Raw genomic sequence first — 19,871 nt, 5'->3', positions numbered from 1 at the left:
TGTGCTCTGTGGTGTTGTGCTTTATGGCGTTGTGCTCTGCGGTGTTGTGCTTTATGGCATCCTGCTGATTCAGCGGGTTTCAATTATACTCCTTTATCATTTGACGTTTCTTGGTTCAACAGCCGAGCGTCTGACGCCATTTTATTCAGTCTGATTACAACCTTAGTGAGCTCTGGGTCTCTGAATCTTTTTTTTTTTTTTTTAGGCCTAGCTCTACTGCACATAATATCAGGCCTTCATATGCATTTGAAAGTGAAAAAAATTCCTGCTTCACTTTACAGCGATTTTAGCTTAAAGCAGTAGCCAGGAACCTAACCTGCTGTATAAGTGAGACCCTCCTGCACAGCGGTCCTTGGCTTATGATGGAGTTACTCTCCGATGGAGCTATTGTAAGTTGAAAATATACAAATTAAATATGAATGTGATGTGCTAAATAAATAAATTAATAACTACTGTCACTGAATAGGTAAATAAATAATTATTATAACTAAATACCAGTACTGAAAAGTCAATTAGTGAATACAAGTTATGGACTTAGTCACCTTCATGTTGGGTAATTATCTTAAGTGTCACCTCCAAAGTAATTGCGTTTGTACCATCGAAAAGTCAAACCATCCTAAGTCAAAGGCCACCTGCATTTGTATTCATAAAAAAAAAAAAAAAAAGTTCCATACCGGTAGCAGTGTCGCTCCAATGGGCGGCGGGATGTCGTCCAGGGCATGGATGAGCAAATTTTTTTCGTTGATGCTGAGCTTCGCCCACCGTGTCCTGCCACCCTTCTCTTGTACGGCGTACATGGACTGGGAAACTTTCAGTCTCTCCTTCAAGGACTGTAAGGACACTACAGTAAGTCTACGCCTTATAAACATAATGAGAATCTTTTGTATTGTGTATAATATCAATAAATCATTATTGTGTATAATATCAATATATTCTACCATCCGACTTACGACCACTCGACTTACGACTGTTTTTTTTGCCAAATTTCTGGGAAATAAACCAGTATTTGTGTTGTACACAGTGTTTATCCTAAACCTTACAGTATAAAACACAGTACTAACAACATAAAAAGTAAAGTAAAACATGAAATACCAAAATAAAACAATAAAATAAAGTCATTACAAAAATGTTTTGTTGATATTCAGTAGTAAAGTTCGACTTACGACCATTTTGACTTACGACCGGTTTCTCGGAACTGAACTTGGTCGTAAGTCGGATGGTAGGTGTATATCATTACTGTGCATAATATCAATATATCATTATTGTGCATAATATCAGGAAGGAGTGTACATAAATGAGTGTCTAACAAAAAAACGTCAAAACCTTCTGTTCAGGCTGAGAAAACTTAAACAGGAAAACAAAATACATCAGTGTTTCACGCGAGATGGGAAAATACTAGTAAGGAAAACATCAACAGGACAACAATATACTATCTCAAATGAACACGATTTCTCTACCTTCCTTAGAAAAGCTGACATTTTTGTAACAGATTAGATAAGTGCCCTTAATACATATATACGTGTGGTGCATATAGTGTACGTTACTATTATATTGTACATTATTATTTTTATTATTTTTCATCACTAGCTAATGAAATACCTCCAATACTCTATACTTCTTTCTTACTACTATAAATTGCTCATAATTTTAAATTACAAGTCAAATCTTACTCCAAATTAATAATATTCATTATTCTTACCTGTCCATTTAATTTTGTTTATCACTACTTGTTTTTTAGTCACTTTTTATTGTGTATGCAATTAGTGTATATTCCAATTACTTTTTTGCAAGTACCAAAACTATCTTTTGCTAGCTAGTACCAACTACCTCATTTTTTTTACTTTTATTGTGCAATAAACTGCTCAATTTATTTAATATTACAAATCAGATCTTACTCCTAAACCAATATTATTTCATAGTGACCACCTGTCCATTTAACTTTGTTTACCATTACTTAATTTTAGTCCCTCATATATTTTCTCCTTTATTTTAGCTTTATATAACTACCCTAGTTTATACATTCACAATTGTTAAAATAATCAAGGTGCTATTCTCAGGTGCTAAAGTAGAATAAGTTCACAACTTTGCCATTATATTCCAAAACTACCTTAGCTCATTATTTTACATTTGTTAAATAATTCAGGTGCTATTTTTTAGCTTAAGACTATTTACTTTGTTTTATACTTAATTCTAACTATAGATTCACTACAAATCTTATGATTACAAGCATTGATCCTGATACCAACCTCTTATTTAATGACTTAAATGAATCAAACAGTAACTGTAATTACTACACTGCAGAACAATCAAAGGCACTTCTCAGTGCCAACAACAACATAACTATATTTAACTACAAGGAGAATAGATACAAGGAGAATAGAAGCATCAGGGAAGAGAGAGGTGAAGGTTTATAAACTAAAAGAGGAGGCAGTTAGGGTAAGATATAAACAGCTATTGGAGGATAGATGGGCTAATGAGAGCATAGGCAATGGGGTCGAAGAGGTATGGGGTAGGTTTAAAAATGTAGTGTTAGAGTGTTCAGCAGAAGTTTGTGGTTACAGGAAAGTGGGTGCAGGAGGGAAGAGGAGCGATTGGTGGAATGATGATGTAGAGAGAGTAGTAAGGGAGAAAAAGTTAGCATATGAGAAGTTTTTACAAAGTAGAAGTGATGCAAGGAGGGAAGAGTATATGGAGAAAAAGAGAGAGGTTAAGAGAGTGGTGAAGCAATGTAAAAAGAGAGCAAATGAGAGAGTGGGTGAGATGTTATCAACAAATTTTGTTGAAAATAAGAAAAAGTTTTGGAGTGAGATTAACAAGTTAAGAAAGCCTAGAGAACAAATTGATTTGTCAGTTAAAAATAGGAGAGGAGAGTTATTAAATGGAGAGTTAGAGGTATTGGGAAGATGGAAGGAATATTTTGAGGAATTGTTAAATGTTGATGAAGATAGGGAAGCTGTGATTTCGTGTATAGGGCAAGGAGGAATAACATCTTGTAGGAGTGAGGAAGAGCCAGTTGTGAGTGTGGGGGAAGTTCGTGAGGCAGTAGGTAAAATGAAAGGGGGTAAGGCAGCCGGGATTGATGGGATAAAGATAGAAATGTTAAAAGCAGGTGGGGATATAGTTTTGGAGTGGTTGGTGCAATTATTTAATAAATGTATGGAAGAGGGTAAGGTACCTAGGGATTGGCAGAGAGCATGCATAGTTCCTTTGTATAAAGGCAAAGGGGATAAAAGAGAGTGCAAAAATTATAGGGGGATAAGTCTGTTGAGTGTACCTGGTAAAGTGTATGGTAGAGTTATAATTGAAAGAATTAAGAGTAAGACGGAGAATAGGATAGCAGATGAACAAGGAGGCTTTAGGAAAGGTAGGGGGTGTGTGGACCAGGTGTTTACAGTGAAACATATAAGTGAACAGTATTTAGATAAGGCTAAAGAGGTCTTTGTGGCATTTATGGATTTGGAAAAGGCGTATGACAGGGTGGATAGGGGGGCAATGTGGCAGATGTTGCAAGTGTATGGTGTAGGAGGTAGGTTACTGAAAGCAGTGAAGAGTTTTTACGAGGATAGTGAGGCTCAAGTTAGAGTATGTAGGAAAGAGGGAAATTTTTTCCCAGTAAAAGTAGGCCTTAGACAAGGATGTGTGATGTCACCGTGGTTGTTTAATATATTTATAGATGGGGTTGTAAGAGAAGTAAATGCGAGGGTCTTGGCAAGAGGCGTGGAGTTAAAAGATAAAGAATCACACACAAAGTGGGAGTTGTCACAGCTGCTCTTTGCTGATGACACTGTGCTCTTGGGAGATTCTGAAGAGAAGTTGCAGAGATTGGTGGATGAATTTGGTAGGGTGTGCAAAAGAAGAAAATTAAAGGTGAATACAGGAAAGAGTAAGGTTATGAGGATAACAAAAAGATTAGGTGATGAAAGATTGAATATCAGATTGGAGGGAGAGAGTATGGAGGAGGTGAACGTATTCAGATATTTGGGAGTGGACGTGTCAGCGGATGGGTCTATGAAAGATGAGGTGAATCATAGAATTGATGAGGGAAAAAGAGTGAGTGGTGCACTTAGGAGTCTGTGGAGACAAAGAACTTTGTCCTTGGAGGCAAAGAGGGGAATGTATGAGAGTATAGTTTTACCAACGCTCTTATATGGGTGTGAAGCGTGGGTGATGAATGTTGCAGCGAGGAGAAGGCTGGAGGCAGTGGAGATGTCATGTCTGAGGGCAATGTGTGGTGTGAATATAATGCAGAGAATTCGTAGTTTGGAAGTTAGGAGGAGGTGCGGGATTACCAAAACTGTTGTCCAGAGGGCTGAGGAAGGGTTGTTGAGGTGGTTCGGACATGTAGAGAGAATGGAGCGAAACAGAATAACTTCAAGAGTGTATCAGTCTGTAGTGGAAGGAAGGCGGGGTAGGGGTCGGCCTAGGAAGGGTTGGAGGGAGGGGGTAAAGGAGGTTTTGTGTGCGAGGGGCTTGGACTTCCAGCAGGCATGCGTGAGCGTGTTTGATAGTAGTGAATGGAGACAAATGGTTTTTAATACTTGACGTGCTGTTGGAGTGTGAGCAAAGTAACATTTATGAAGGGATTCAGGGAAACCGGCAGGCCGGACTTGAGTCCTGGAGATGGGAAGTACAGTGCCTGCACTCTGAAGGAGGGGTGTTAATGTTGCAGTTTAAAAACTGTAGTGTAAAGCACCCTTCTGGCAAGACAGTGATGGAGTGAATGATGGTGAAAGTTTTTCTTTTTCGGGCCACCCTGCCTTGGTGGGAATCGGCCGGTGTGATAATAAAAAAAAATAAAATCAGATCTTTAAGCAAGCATTACGATTACCTCATAGCATTACTAAATTCCTTACATGCCAATATGTCCATCATTACACTAACTGAAACCTGGCTAAAGCCTGATAGTACAGATGTCTATGCCATTCCTGGTTACACAGCCATACACAACTGTAGGCCAGATCAACAAGGGGGTGGCACAGCCATATACTACTCAGACCAACTAGAATGTATCACTAATACTTGCACAAGGGATGAACATGGGGAATATATAATAGCCAAATTCAAATCCAAATACCTACAAAAACCTCTCACATTGATAAACATTTACAGAGTTCCACAGTCAAACATTAGCCAATTTAGTCAAAACCTAGGAAGTATGATAACTGATGCACGCATGAACAAAGATCACTTACTACTCTCAGGTGACTTCAATATAAATCTCCTGCAAGACCAGGACCCACACGTTACTGAATTCACAAACACAATGAGTAACTGTATGTTGCTACCAACAGTAACAAAACCTACAAGAGTTACAGAGACTAGTGTTTCCCTACTTGACCACATCTGGACCAACACCATATCCCCTTTAAAATCAGGCATAATTACAGATAATACCACAGACCACTACCCTACTTTTCTCATAACAACTCTTGGTAAATTACCCCAAGACACTACTAAAGTCACCTTCAGACTTCACAATGAGGCAGCCATTAATAACTTCACAACAGCAGTAGCAAACATTGACTGGCACACTGAGCTAGAAATCTATACAGATATTGACGAATGTATTAATAATTTTCTAAAAAAAGACCCAATACCTCTATAACAAGCACTGCCCTAAAAAAACTAAACAGATGACAGCTAAGAGACTGAACAGTCCCTGGTTAACACCCAGCATTCTCAAATCCATAAATACAAAACACCAATATGAAAAACAGTACAGAATGGGTCACATAACCAGAGACCAAACAAAACGTTACTCGTCAATCCTAACCAGCCTGATAAGAAGGGCAAAAAAATTGTATTATGAGAACAGATTATCCAACTTACGAGGTGATATAAAAAAGACCTGGAAAACCCTATCAGAAATTCTAGGAACAAAAAAGATATCACGAAATAGCGAAATAAAATTAGCAAAATCAGATGAACCCCAACTCCCACCAACAGAAACAGCAAACAGACTCAATGACTTCTTCTCCACTATAGGACAAAACCTTGCCAATAAAATCCCAAGCTCAGATACCCCACCAAATGACTACCTCACTGGCAACTACCCGAACACACTGTTCCTAGCTCCGACTAACCCATACGAAGTCTCCCTTATTATCAACACGCTAAAAAACAAGGCAGGAGATTTAAATACCTTACCACCCTTTATATACAAAAAAGTGTCACAAGTGCTATCACCAATCATTGCAACACTCTTTAACAAATCCATTGAATCCTCCACCTTCCCCACAGTACTCAAAATAGCAAGGGTCACCCCGATCCACAAAGGAGGAGACCAAACAGAGTTGAATAACTATAGGCCAATATCCAACTTACACCCTCTCTCAAAAATCTTCGAAAAATTAATTCATAAACGAATCTACTCCTACCTTATCTCCCAAAACATACTCAACCCCTGCCAATTTGGATTCAGGCCAAATAAAAATACTAATGATGCTATTATACACATGCTAGAACATATATACACTGCAATAGAGAAAAAAGAAGTCCCACTGGGGATCTTCATTGACTTACGTAAAGCTTTTGATACAGTTGACCATGACTTGCTCCACGTAAAATTGTCACACTATGGTATTAGAGGGCACTCCCTCAACTACCTCAAGTCATACCTCAGCAACAGAAGCCAATATGTGTATGCAAATGGGGCAAACTCTTCTGCACAACCAATTACAGTTGGTGTCCCACAGGGAAGTGTCCCTGGCCCTCTTCTCTTTCTCCTATACATAAATGACCTACCAAATGCTTCGCAATTACTCAAACCCACACTATTTGCAGATGACACTACATACGTCTTCTCCCACCCGAGCCCAGTCACGCTAGCCAATACTGTAAATACAGAATTACAGAAAATATCTACCTGGATGAGGACTAACAAACTTACACTAAACATTGACAAAACCTACTTCATTCAGTTTGGTAACAGAGCTACAGATGTCCCTCTTAACATAATGATAAACGGATCACCTATCACAAAGCTAACAGAGGGAAAATTCTTAGGAATCCACCTTGATAATAGACTCAAATTTCATACACATATACAACAAATTTCTAAGAAAATTTCCAAGACTGTAGGCATACTATCGAAGATACGGTACTATGCTCCACAGTCAGCCCTCCTGGCCCTATATCACTCTCTTATTTACCCCTATCTCACCTATGGAATTTGTGCATGGGGCTCAACAACAAGTAACCATCTCAGACCACTAATTACCCAACAAAAGGCTGCAGTTAGAATGATAACAAATTCTCACTATAGGCAGCACACTCCACCAATATTCAATACACTAAACCTATTCACCATACAAAACATTCATACTTATTACTGCACCTATTACATACATAGAACACTTAACTCTGATATTAACCCTCCCCTCAAACATCTCCTTGCCAACCTCAACAGAACACATGACCATAACACAAGGCACAGATCACTCTTTGATGTTCCTCGTGTCCATCTCACACTATGCAAAAACTCAATGCACATAAAAGGCCCTAAAATCTGGAACTCACTACCTGTAAATATAAAAGAAACACTACCTGTTTATAAATTCAAGTCTCTTCTCAAAGATCACTTACTCACCCAAAACCAAATAAATACTGAATAACTGAACCTTATAAATTGTATATCTTGAATGTTTCTCACAATTATATCACATAAATGTTAAACCTAAAACCCAATCTAACTTTATTATTTTTTAAATACACTACCTAACAGAATACTCCATTCTACTGAATGTACAACAATGCATACAACCATATGACCTGTCTTTGTAATACTCACTTGTGCTTTATAGTAATCTGTTTACATTAAAGTTTTATCACCGATGTCATCATTGCTTAGTTCATCTTAAGTTAATTTTAAGCCAGCCCGTAATGCTATGCATAGTATAAGTGGCTTTGGCATACTGCTCTTTTCTGTATTTTTTGTACCTCTGTATGTGTGCACAAATTTTTAAATAAATAAATAAATAAATAAATAAAGGATATAGGAAAGTACTGGTTTGGTAATAGAGTTGGGGATGAGTGGAACAAACTCCCGAGTACCGTCATAGAAGCTAAGACGTTGTGTAGTTTTAAAAATAGGCTGGATAAATACACGAGTGGGTGTGGGTGGGTGTGAGTTGGACCTGACTAGCTTGTGGTAGGCCTTATGCCGTGCTCTTTCCTTAAGTGGATATGAGTTTACCTGACTAGGTGGGTCAGTGGTTTAAGCCGGGAGGTGACTTAGACCTGCCTCACATGGGCCAGCAGGCCCATTATAACATTATAAACAGATATTGTCCAATTAAAACTAAGCAGATCACAGCAAAGACACTAAGCAATTGATAAGAAACAAGAACGTGAAAAACAATCCAGACATTTATACAGTGGACCGCCGGTTTACGATATTATTTCAGTCCAGAAGTATGTTCAGGTGCCAGTACTGACCGAATTTGTTCCCATAAGGAATATTGTGAATTAGATTAGCCCATTTCAGACCCCCAAACATACACAAACAAACGCACTTACATAAATACACTTACATAATTGGTCGCATTAGGAGCTGATCGTAAAGCGGGGGTCCACTGTACATGTACTTACTAATCTAATTTGAAAGTCTAAACCGCTATTATGCATGCAGATTTAACAAAATAAAAGGGGACGTAAAAAAGACCTGGAAAACCCTCTCCGAAACCCTGGGTTCTCGAAAACTGTCCAAAAGCAGAGATAACCTTAAATAAACCAGATGAACCTCATATCCAGCCTACAGACACGGCCAACAAATTTAACGTCTTCTTCTCTATCACAGGATCAAGAGTAGTGTGGATCAAGAGTAGCAAGCAAGATCCCAGCCTCAAATACAGTGGTACCTCGGGATACGAACACCTCAAAACTCGAACAATTATGTAAGTGCATTTATGTAAGTGTATTTTGGGGGGTCTGAAACGGACTAATCTAATTTACATTATTCCTTATGGGAACAAATTCGTCCGGTATTGACACTCGAACAGCCTTCTGGAACGAATTAAGTTCGAATCCCGAGGTACCACTGTACTTAGGAAAAAGACAACCATACTAGAACTTAGAAATTACCCAAATACTCTATATCTAGCTCTAACTAATCCTATTGGAGTCTCATTCATAAAGTCACTAAAAAAAACAAGACAGGTAACCTCTCCTATTCTACGTGGATGACCCATTATTTTATTATTATTATTATAATCAAGGGGGAAGCACTAAACCCGTAGGATTATACAGCACCTTTGGGGGGGATGTGGAAGGTATTCAGGCTTAATTCAGGGAACTGGAGCACAGATCCAATTCCTTAGATCAAGAGCCCATCACCAGCATCAAGGGGTTGATGATGGCCAACAAACTCGCTCTCAGTACAAAGCATATATGCTGTTTGGAAATAGAGCTTTAATATTCAACTCGACATATTGATCGATGGTTTCCCCATTATAAGACACCGAGGGCAAATTTTTAAATCTTCACCTTGATTGCTATACCAAACATAACTACATCAAGACTTTGCTATAACAAACATAACTACATCAAGACTTTGCTATACCAAACATAACTACATCAAGACTTTGCTATACCAAACATAACTACATCAAGACTTTGCTATACCAAACATAACTACATCAAGACTTTGCTATACCAAACATAACTACATCAAGACTTTGCTATACCAAACATAACTACATCAAGACTTTGCTATACCAAACATAACTACATCAAGACTTTGCTATACCAAACATAACTACATCAAGACTTTGCTATACCAAACATAACTACATCAAGACTTTGCTATACCAAACATAACTACACCAAGACTTTGCTATACCAAACATAACTACATCAAGACTTTGCTATAACAAACATAACTACATCAAGACTTTGCTATAACAAACATAACTACATCAAGACTTTGCTATACCAAACATAACTACATCAAGACTTTGCTATACCAAACATAACTACATCAAGACTTTGCTATAACAAACATAACTACATCAAGACTTTGCTATACCAAACATAACTACACCAAGACTTTGCTATAACAAACATAACTACATCAAGACTTTGCTATACCAAACATAACTACATCAAGACTTTGCTATACCAAACATAACTACACCAAGACTTTGTTATACCAAACATAACTACACCAAGACTTTGCTATACCAAACATAACTACATCAAGACTTTGTTATACCAAACATAACTACACCAAGACTTTGCTATACCAAACATAACTACATCAAGACTTTGCTATACCAAACATAACTACATCAAGACTTTGCTATACCAAACATAACTACATCAAGACTTTGCTATACCAAACATAACTACATCAAGACTTTGCTATACCAAACATAACTACATCAAGACTTTGCTATACCAAACATAACTACATCAAGACTTTGCTATACCAAACATAACTACACCAAGACTTTGCTATACCAAACATAACTACATCAAGACTTTGCTATACCAAACATAACTACATCAAGACTTTGCTATACCAAACATAACTACATCAAGACTTTGCTATACCAAACATAACTACACCAAGACTTTGTTATACCAAACATAACTACACCAAGACTTTGCTATACCAAACATAACTACATCAAGACTTTGTTATACCAAACATAACTACACCAAGACTTTGCTATACCAAACATAACTACATCAAGACTTTGCTATACCAAACATAACTACACCAAGACTTTGTTATACCAAACATAACTACACCAAGACTTTGCTATACCAAACATAACTACATCAAGACTTTGCTATACCAAACATAACTACATCAAGACTTTGCTATACCAAACATAACTACATCAAGACTTTGTTATACCAAACATAACTACACCAAGACTTTGCTATACCAAACATAACTACACCAAGACTTTGCTATACCAAACATAACTACATCAAGACTTTGCTATACCAAACATAACTACATCAAGACTTTGCTATACCAAACATAACTACATCAAGACTTTGCTATACCAAACATAACTACATCAAGACTTTGCTATACCAAACATAACTACATCAAGACTTTGCTATACCAAACATAACTACATCAAGACTTTGCTATACCAAACATAACTACACCAAGACTTTGCTATACCAAACATAACTACATCAAGACTTTGCTATACCAAACATAACTACATCAAGACTTTGTTATACCAAACATAACTACACCAAGACTTTGCTATACCAAACATAACTACATCAAGACTTTGTTATACCAAACATAACTACATCAAGACTGCTATACCAAACATAACTACATCAAGACTTTGTTATACCAAACATAACTACACCAAGACTTTGCTATACCAAACATAACTACATCAAGACTTTGCTATACCAAACATAACTACATCAAGACTTTGCTATACCAAACATAACTACATCAAGACTTTGTTATACCAAACATAACTATGCCAACACTTCACTATACCAAACATAACTAACTCCTCCAACTAATTCCTATTTCTTCGCCATTTTTTATAACCTTCTCATAATATGAAACGATAGAACCAGTTTAAAAGTACTTAATAAATCCCAATTAAGATCACTGAACCAGTTTGAAATACAGTGGACCCCCGGCATTCAATGGCATCGGTATACATTAAATCCGGTATTCGATACATTTTAACGCAAAAATTTTGCCTCGCCACTCGTTAAAAAAACCCGCCACACGTGATTTGTCCGGGATGCGTCCATGTGAGGCCTGAACTGCCCCGTGCGTGCCAGTGTTTACAAGCCAGCCAGTGTGCGCGCATCTATGGATACATTCGGTACATTCTATATTATCCATATTATCACTGTTTCTGGTGCTTGTTTCTGCAAAATAAGTCACCATGGGCCCCAAGAAAGCTTCTAGTGTCAACCCTGTGGTAAAAAGGGTGAGAATTAGTATGGAAATTAAGAAAGATTTTGAAGGGTTTGGGGCTAACCCTGAGAAGCCTATGCTAGTTGTGGAATCCATTGTGTCTACTTCAAAAATTAAGGAAATGTGTGCACAGTGGGTTGAACTGCAAACCTTTATGGATGAAAATCACCCTAACACAGCTATTGCAAGCCGTGCTGGTGACTATTACAATGACAATGTTATGGCCCATTTTAGACAAATCTTAAAGGAACGGGAGGTACAGAGCTCTATGGACAGATTTGTTGTGCGACAGAGGTCCAGTGACTCTCAAGCTGGTCCTAGTGGCATTAAAAGAAGAAGGGAAGTAACCCCAGAAAAGGACTTGCTACCTCAAGTCCTAATGGAAGGGGATTCCCCTTCTAAACAAGTTCGACACTCCCCTCCTCCCATCCCATCAATCATCACCAGATCTTCATTAAAGGTAAGTGTCAATTATTCTGTTATTATTCTATTGTTATTATTGTTATTGTAATTCTTATATTGCATTAAACTTAATATTTCACGTGGTAAAAGTTTTTTTTTTCATATTTTGTGTGTCTTGCACGGATTAATTTGATTTCCATTATTTCTTATGAGGAAAATTGATTCGCTTTCCAATAATTTTGGCAAACGATGAGCTCTCAGGAACGGATTAATATCGTATACCGGGGGTCCACTGTATTAATACACACTTAAAATTGTACCAATGTAAACTGTACCAATTGTTACAATTTTACCACCTCTCTCTTTTTTTGTAATATTGCGTAATTAAAATTGACCCCTTAAGAAGCTACGTCTAGGCTTAAGTGGTGTGTAAATATTAGTCGGGTTGAAATGCTCAGCATGTTAGTGGTTTTATGCTTAACTAACATTCTGTAAGATGTCGACTACAGTAAGTCCATGACTTATAAAAACGCTGAGAATCTTCTGTATCGTGTATGTATATCACTATTGCATATTTCATTAAACCATACCCCCGGCCGGGATTGAACCCGCGGTCATAGAGTCTCAAAACTCCAGCCCGTCGCGCTAGCCACTAGACCAGCTAGCCACAATAAGATTCATCCAACTAGGTATATTTCTACACCATAGGAAAGTTAGCACAGGCACCTCTGTGACCACAAATGCAAGTTTTTACAGACGAATCTCCAGCTAGCGTGGCCGTGACGAACTCTAGCTCAAGTCCCTTCACTGCCGTCAACATGACTTAAGAAATCGTAATGACACGATTGCAAATAAACCATACCCCCGGCCGGGATTGAACCCGCGGTCATAGAGTCTCAAAACTCCAGCCCGTCGCGCTAGCCACTAGACCAGCTAGCCACAATAAGATTCATCCAACTAGGTATATTTCTACACCATAGGAAAGTTAGCACAGGCACCTCTGTGACCACAAATGCAAGTTTTTACAGACGAATCTCCAGCTAGCGTGGCCGTGACGAACTCTAGCTCAAGTCCCTTCACTGCCGTCAACATGACTTAAGAAATCGTAATGACACGATTGCAAATAAACCATACCCCCGGCCGGGATTGAACCCGCGGTCATAGAGTCTCAAAACTCCAGCCCGTCGCGCTAGCCACTAGACCAGCTAGCCACAATAAGATTCATCCAACTAGGTATATTTCTACACCATAGGAAAGTTAGCACAGGCACCATTGCATATTTCATTATTGTGTATATCATTATTATACACAATTCAGGAGGCCCCAATGTGTTTGTAAGTCAAGGACTTACTGTATTGTATATAAATAATTGAATTACCGCAAAGTCTAGAGGTCCGGTGAGAGGAACTTCAGGCTTCGGTACTGGTGCTTGCACCTTCACAGTCGCTGGTGCCACCCTTAGAGAAGAGGATTTTTCAGACTCCGCTGACCTTTTCAGATCTCCCAGCCACGTTTCCATATCTTTAAGAAAGCTGTTAGTTAGACCTAGGACCTTATCTAACCGTCTAGACGAACTGGCTTCCACTGTCTGTGCTTCGTACTCTTCTAACTTGTCGATGCTAGCATCAAAGCGTTTTAAATTCTCCTCGATCTTTTTATTCTTTTCTCTGAGGGCTAGCATCTCTTTCTCTATCTCGGATTTCTTTTTCTCATAGATGGCTTTCTGGTCAGCAAGGCGGGAGATATTACCATTGGTGCAGTCGACGTACGCTTGCTTGATGTGTAGCAGTGCCTCTGGCAGGTTCATGAAGACGGTGCACTCCTTTGGGCACTTGCACTCCCGACACCTCCACACATTGCACTTCTGGCACCATGACATGATTGGGGCGCCATGCTGCAAGCATGTCTCCCCATCCTCGACCTGCACCCTGATGTGTGGCTCGGATGTGGCGCTGGAGAGTGCACGTGCCAGCCGCAGTATTGTGTAGCTGACAGGGATGTGGCCCACGGCGGAGATTTTCAGCGGCTTGCGGCACTCAGGGCAGAGCCTGTCATGGTGCGCCCGGTCTAAGAGTGCCTCTATACAGGGGGTACAGAGTGTGTGGCCGCACCTCAAAGTGCGGGGGCTGTGGCGCTCCTCCTCGAAGGGCTCCATACACACCGTACAATTAACTTCGTGTTCGTCCATGCTGACCTGAAATTAAAAAAGAAATTTATTACCTAACCAAGAACTGTCGTTAGATTATTAATTAACCAATAACTTGCGTAAAATTATTAATTAACCAATAACTTTCGTAAAATGATTAATTAACCAATAACTGTCGTAAATTTATTAACCAATTAATTTCATAAAATTATTAATTAACCAAGGACTGTAATACAATTATTAATTAACCACGAACTGTCTTAAGATTATTAATAAACAAAGAAATGTCACAGAATTATTAATTAACCAAGGGCTGTCGTAAAATTATTAACTAATCAAAGACTGTCATAAAATTAAATAACCAATAACTGCTGTCAAATTATCAATTAACTGAGGATTGTAATATAATTATTAATTAAACAAGGACTGTCATAAAACAGATTATATAATTAATCAAGCTACAATGGACCACCGGTTTACGATATTATTTCATTCCAGAAGTATGTTCAGGTGCCAGTACTGACCGAATTTGTTCCCATAAGGAATATTGTGAAGTACATTAGTCCATTTCAGACCCCCAAACATACACGTACAAACGCACTTACATAATTGGTCGCATTGGGAGCTGATCGTGAACCGGGGGTCCACTGTACTGTAATTAGAATTAGTAATTAACCAAGAACTGTCATAACAATTAAGCCAAATGACTCGGTGGCCCAGTGGCCTGGTGGCTAAAGCTCCCGCTTCACACACGGAGGGCCCGGGTGGAAACATTCTGACACGTTTCCTTACACCTGTTGTCCTGTTCACCTAGCAGCAAATAGGTACCTGGGTGTTAGTGGACTGGTGTGGGTCGCATCCTGGGGGACAAGATTAAGGACCACAATGGAAATAAGTTAGACAGTCCTCGATGACGCACTGACTTTCTTGGGTTATCCTGGGTGGCTAACCCTCCGGGGTTAAAAATCCGAACAAAATCTTATGCTTATTCTTAATTCTGTCGTTCCGTAGATCAGAACCCTAAGCTGCAGAGTTCACGGCTTGACTTTCAAACCCTCGACTTAACAATACAGAGATGCTGGACATCCCCTTGTACCTGCTGGCTGTTAATCTTAGCAGTAAGTAGGAAAGTACCAAAGCTGGACCAGGACCACCAGCAGCAACAACTTGGTGGACCAGGTATCAGATAAACCTGGACAAGGACCAACAATCTAGTGGACCAAACCTGGACCAGGACCACCTAGTGGATCAGACAAACCTGGACCAGGACCAGATAGTGAATCAGACAAACCTGGACCAGGACCACCTAGTGGACCAGACAAACCTGGACCAGGACCACCTAGTGGACCAGACAAACCTGGACCAGGAACACCTAGTGGACCAGACAAATCTGGACCAGGACCACCTAGTGAACCAGACAAACCTGGACCAGGACCACCTAGTGGAACAGACAAATCTGGACCAGGACCACCTAGTGGAACAGACAAATCTGGACCAGGACCACCTAGTGGACCAGACAAATCTGGACCAGGACCACCTAGTGGACCAGACAAACCTGGACCAGGACCACCTAGTGGACCAGACAAACCTGGACTGGGACCTAGTGGACCAGACAAACCTGGACCAGGACCACCTAGTGGACCAGACAAACCTGGACCAGGACCACCTAGTGGAACAGACAAACCTGGACCAGGACCACCTAGTGGACCAGATAAACCTGGACCAGGACCACCTAGTGGACCAGACAAACCTGGACCAGGACCACCTAGTGGAACAGATAAACCTGGACCAGGACCACCTAGTGGACCAAACCTGGACCAGGACCACCTAGTGGACCAGACAAACCTGGACCAGGACCACCTGGTGGACCAGACAAACCTGGACCAGGACCACCTAGTGGACCAGACAAACCTGGACCAGGACCACCTAGTGGACCAGACAAACCTGGATCAGGACCACCTAGTGGAAGACAAACCTGGACCAGGACCACCTAGTGGAAGACAAACCTGGACCAGGACCACCTAGTGGACCAGACAAATCTGGACCAGGACCACCTAGTGGAAGACAAACCTGGACCAGGACCACCTAGTGGACCAGACAAACCTGGACCACCTAGTGGAACAGACAAACCTGGACCAGGACCACCTAGTGGAAGACAAACCTGGACCAGGACCACCTAGTGGACCAGACAAACCTGGACCAGGACCACCTAGTGGAACAGACAAACCTGGACCAGGACCACCTAGTGGAACAGACAAACCTGGACCAGGACCACCTAGTGGAAGACAAACCTGGACCAGGACCACCTAGTGGAAGACAAACCTGTACCAGGACCACCTAGTGGACCAGGACCACCTAGTGGAACAGACAAACCTGGACCAGGACCACCTAGTGGAAGACAAACCTGGACCAGGACCACCTAGTGGACCAGACAAACCTGGACCAGGACCACCTAGTGGAACAGATAAACCTGGACCAGGACCACCTAGTGGACCAGACAAACCTGGACCAGGACCACCTAGTGGACCAGACAAACCTGGACCAGGACCACCTAGTGGACCAGACAAACCTGGACCAGGACCACCTAGTGGACCAGACAAACCTGGACCAGGACCACCTAGTGGAAGACAAACCTGGACCAGGACCACCTAGTGGACCAGACAAATCTGGACCAGGACCACCTAGTGGACCAGACAAATCTGGACCAGGACCACCTAGTGGACCAGACAAACCTGGACCACCTAGTGGAACAGACAAACCTGGACCAGGACCACCTAGTGGAAGACAAACCTGGACCAGGACCACCTAGTGGACCAGACAAACCTGGACCAGGACCACCTAGTGGAACAGACAAACCTGGACCAGGACCACCTAGTGGAACAGACAAACCTGGACCAGGACCACCTAGTGGAAGACAAACCTGGACCACCTAGTGGAACAGACAAACCTGGACCAGGACCACCTAGTGGACCAGACAAACCTGGACCAGGACCACCTAGTGGACCAGACAAACCTGGACCAGGACCACCTAGTGGAACAGACAAACCTGGACCAGGACCACCTAGTGGAACAGACAAACCTGGACCAGGACCACCTAGTGGAAGACAAACCTGGACCAGGACCACCTAGTGGACCAGACAAACCTGGACCAGGACCACCTAGTGGACCAGACAAATCTGGACCAGACAAATCTGGACCAGGACCACCTAGTGGACCAGACAAATCTGGACCAGGACCACCTAGTGGACCAGACAAACCTGGACCAGGACCACCTAGTGGACCAACCTGGACCAGGACCACCTAGTGGACCAGACAAACCTGGACCAGGACCACATAGTGGACCAGACAAATCTGGACCAGGACCACCTAGTGGACCAGACAAATCTGGACCAGGACCACCTAGTGGACCAGATAAACCTGGACCAGGACCACCTAGTGGACCAGACAAATCTGGACCAGGACCACCTAGTGGACCAAACCTGGACCAGGACCACCTAGTGGACCAGACAAACCTGGACCAGGACCACCTAGTGGACCAGACAAATCTGGACCAGGACCACCTAGTGGACCAGACAAATCTGGACCAGGACCACCTAGTGGACCAACCTGGACCAGGACCACCTAGTGGACCAGACAAACCTGGACCAGGACCACCTAGTGGACCAGACAAATCTGGACCAGGACCACCTAGTGGACCAAACCTGGACCAGGACCACCTAGTGGACCAGACAAACCTGGACCAGGACCACCTAGTGGACCAGACAAATCTGGACCAGGACCACAATAGTTCAAGACCTACAAATCACAAAATGCCTCAAAATACAAATTACCCCCTAATCATATTTCATATATATTTCCCCTTAATTCAAACCCCCATTACTATAAAAAAAAACCACAACCTCATAACTAACCTCCAAAACTATCAAAATCAGCGTCAGCAGGGCTAAATAGGCGTTAAAATAGGCCTAAAATGGGCAAATTCCAATCGGTAGGCCCAACGTGTTGTTGTTGACAGAAATTTCTGAATGTAAACAATGTCTGGCAACTGTGGCAGAGTGCGCGCCAAATTTGATTTTCTTTTGTTTTGCGCGCCAAAATGTGCGCCTAGTTGTTACTGCTGCTATCACCACTACTGTTACTACTGTTATTACCACTACTGTTACTATTGTTATTACCACTACTGTTACTACTGTTATTACCACTACTGTTGTCACCACTACTGTTGTCACTACTGTTGTCACCACTACTCTACTATTATCACAACTACTGTTGTCACCATTACTGTTGTCACCACTAGTTACTACTGTTATTACCACTACTGTTGTCACCACTACTGTTGTCACCACTACTGTTATCACTACTGTTATCATTACTGTTATCACTACTGTTATCACTACTGTTATCATTGTTGCCACCACTACTGTTACTACTGTTATTACCACTACTGTTATTACCACTACTGTTGTCACCACTACTGTTGTCACCACTACTGTTATCACCACTACTGTTGTCACCACTACTGCTGTCACCACTACTGTTACTACTGTTATTACCACTACTGTTGTCACCACTACTGTTGTCACTACTGTTGTCACCACTACTGTTGTCACTACTGTTGTCACCACTACTGTTGTCACCACTACTATCATTACTGTTATCACTATTGTTGTCACCACTACTGTTGTCACTGTTGTCATCACTACTGTTGTCACCACTACTGTTGTCACCACTACTGTTATCACTGTTATCACTACTGTTGTCACCACTACTGTTATCACTACTGTTATCACTGTTGTCATCACTACTGTTGTCACCACTACTGTTGTCACCACTACTGTTATCACTATTGTTGTCACCACTACTGTTGTCACCATTACTGTTATCACTACTGTTGTCACCACTACTGTTATCACCACTATCATTGCTGTTATCACTATTGTTGTCACCACTACTGTTACCACTGTTGTCATCACTACTATTGTCACCACTTATCACTACTGTTATCATCACTATCATCACTACTGTTGTCACCACTACTGTTATCATCACTACTGTTATCACTACTGTTGTCACTATTGTTGTCACAATTACTGTTATCACTACTGTTGTCACTACTGTTGTCACTACTGTTATCACTACTGTTATCACTACTGTTGTCACCACTACTGTTATCACTACTGTTGTCACCACTACTGTTGTCACCACTACTGTTGTCACCACTACTGTTATCACAACTACTGTTGTCACAACTACTGTTGTCACCACTACTGTTATCAGCACTACTGTTATCACCACTACTATTATCACCACTACTGTCACTACTGTTATCACAACTACTGTAGCTACTGTTATCACCACTACTGTAGCTGTTATCACCACTACTGTCACTACTATTATCACCACTACTGT

General features: G+C 41.0%; 1 protein-coding gene across 2 annotated transcripts in view; it reads right to left on the bottom strand.

The window, feature by feature from the left end:
* The window catches only part of LOC128706592 (E3 ubiquitin-protein ligase TRIM32), a 33,174-nt gene extending 14,650 nt beyond the window's left edge, over positions 1 to 18,524 (bottom strand). For both annotated transcript variants that reach the window (XM_053801533.2, XM_053801534.2), the window contains exons 1-3: positions 18,374 to 18,524; positions 13,695 to 14,510; positions 675 to 830 (exon numbers count right to left, since the gene is read on the bottom strand). In XM_053801533.2, the coding sequence (XP_053657508.1) occupies positions 675 to 830; positions 13,695 to 14,504 (966 nt within the window). In that variant the 5' untranslated portion in view covers positions 14,505 to 14,510; positions 18,374 to 18,524. The remainder of the gene's footprint in view (positions 1 to 674; positions 831 to 13,694; positions 14,511 to 18,373) is intronic.
* Between the last annotated feature and the right edge of the window lie 1,347 nt (positions 18,525 to 19,871).

The sequence above is a fragment of the Cherax quadricarinatus genome, chromosome 98 (assembly GCF_038502225.1).
Source record: "Cherax quadricarinatus isolate ZL_2023a chromosome 98, ASM3850222v1, whole genome shotgun sequence".
NCBI classification, from domain to species: Eukaryota; Metazoa; Arthropoda; class Malacostraca; order Decapoda; family Parastacidae; genus Cherax; species Cherax quadricarinatus.
This window is presented reverse-complemented; position numbering and strand designations above follow the sequence as displayed.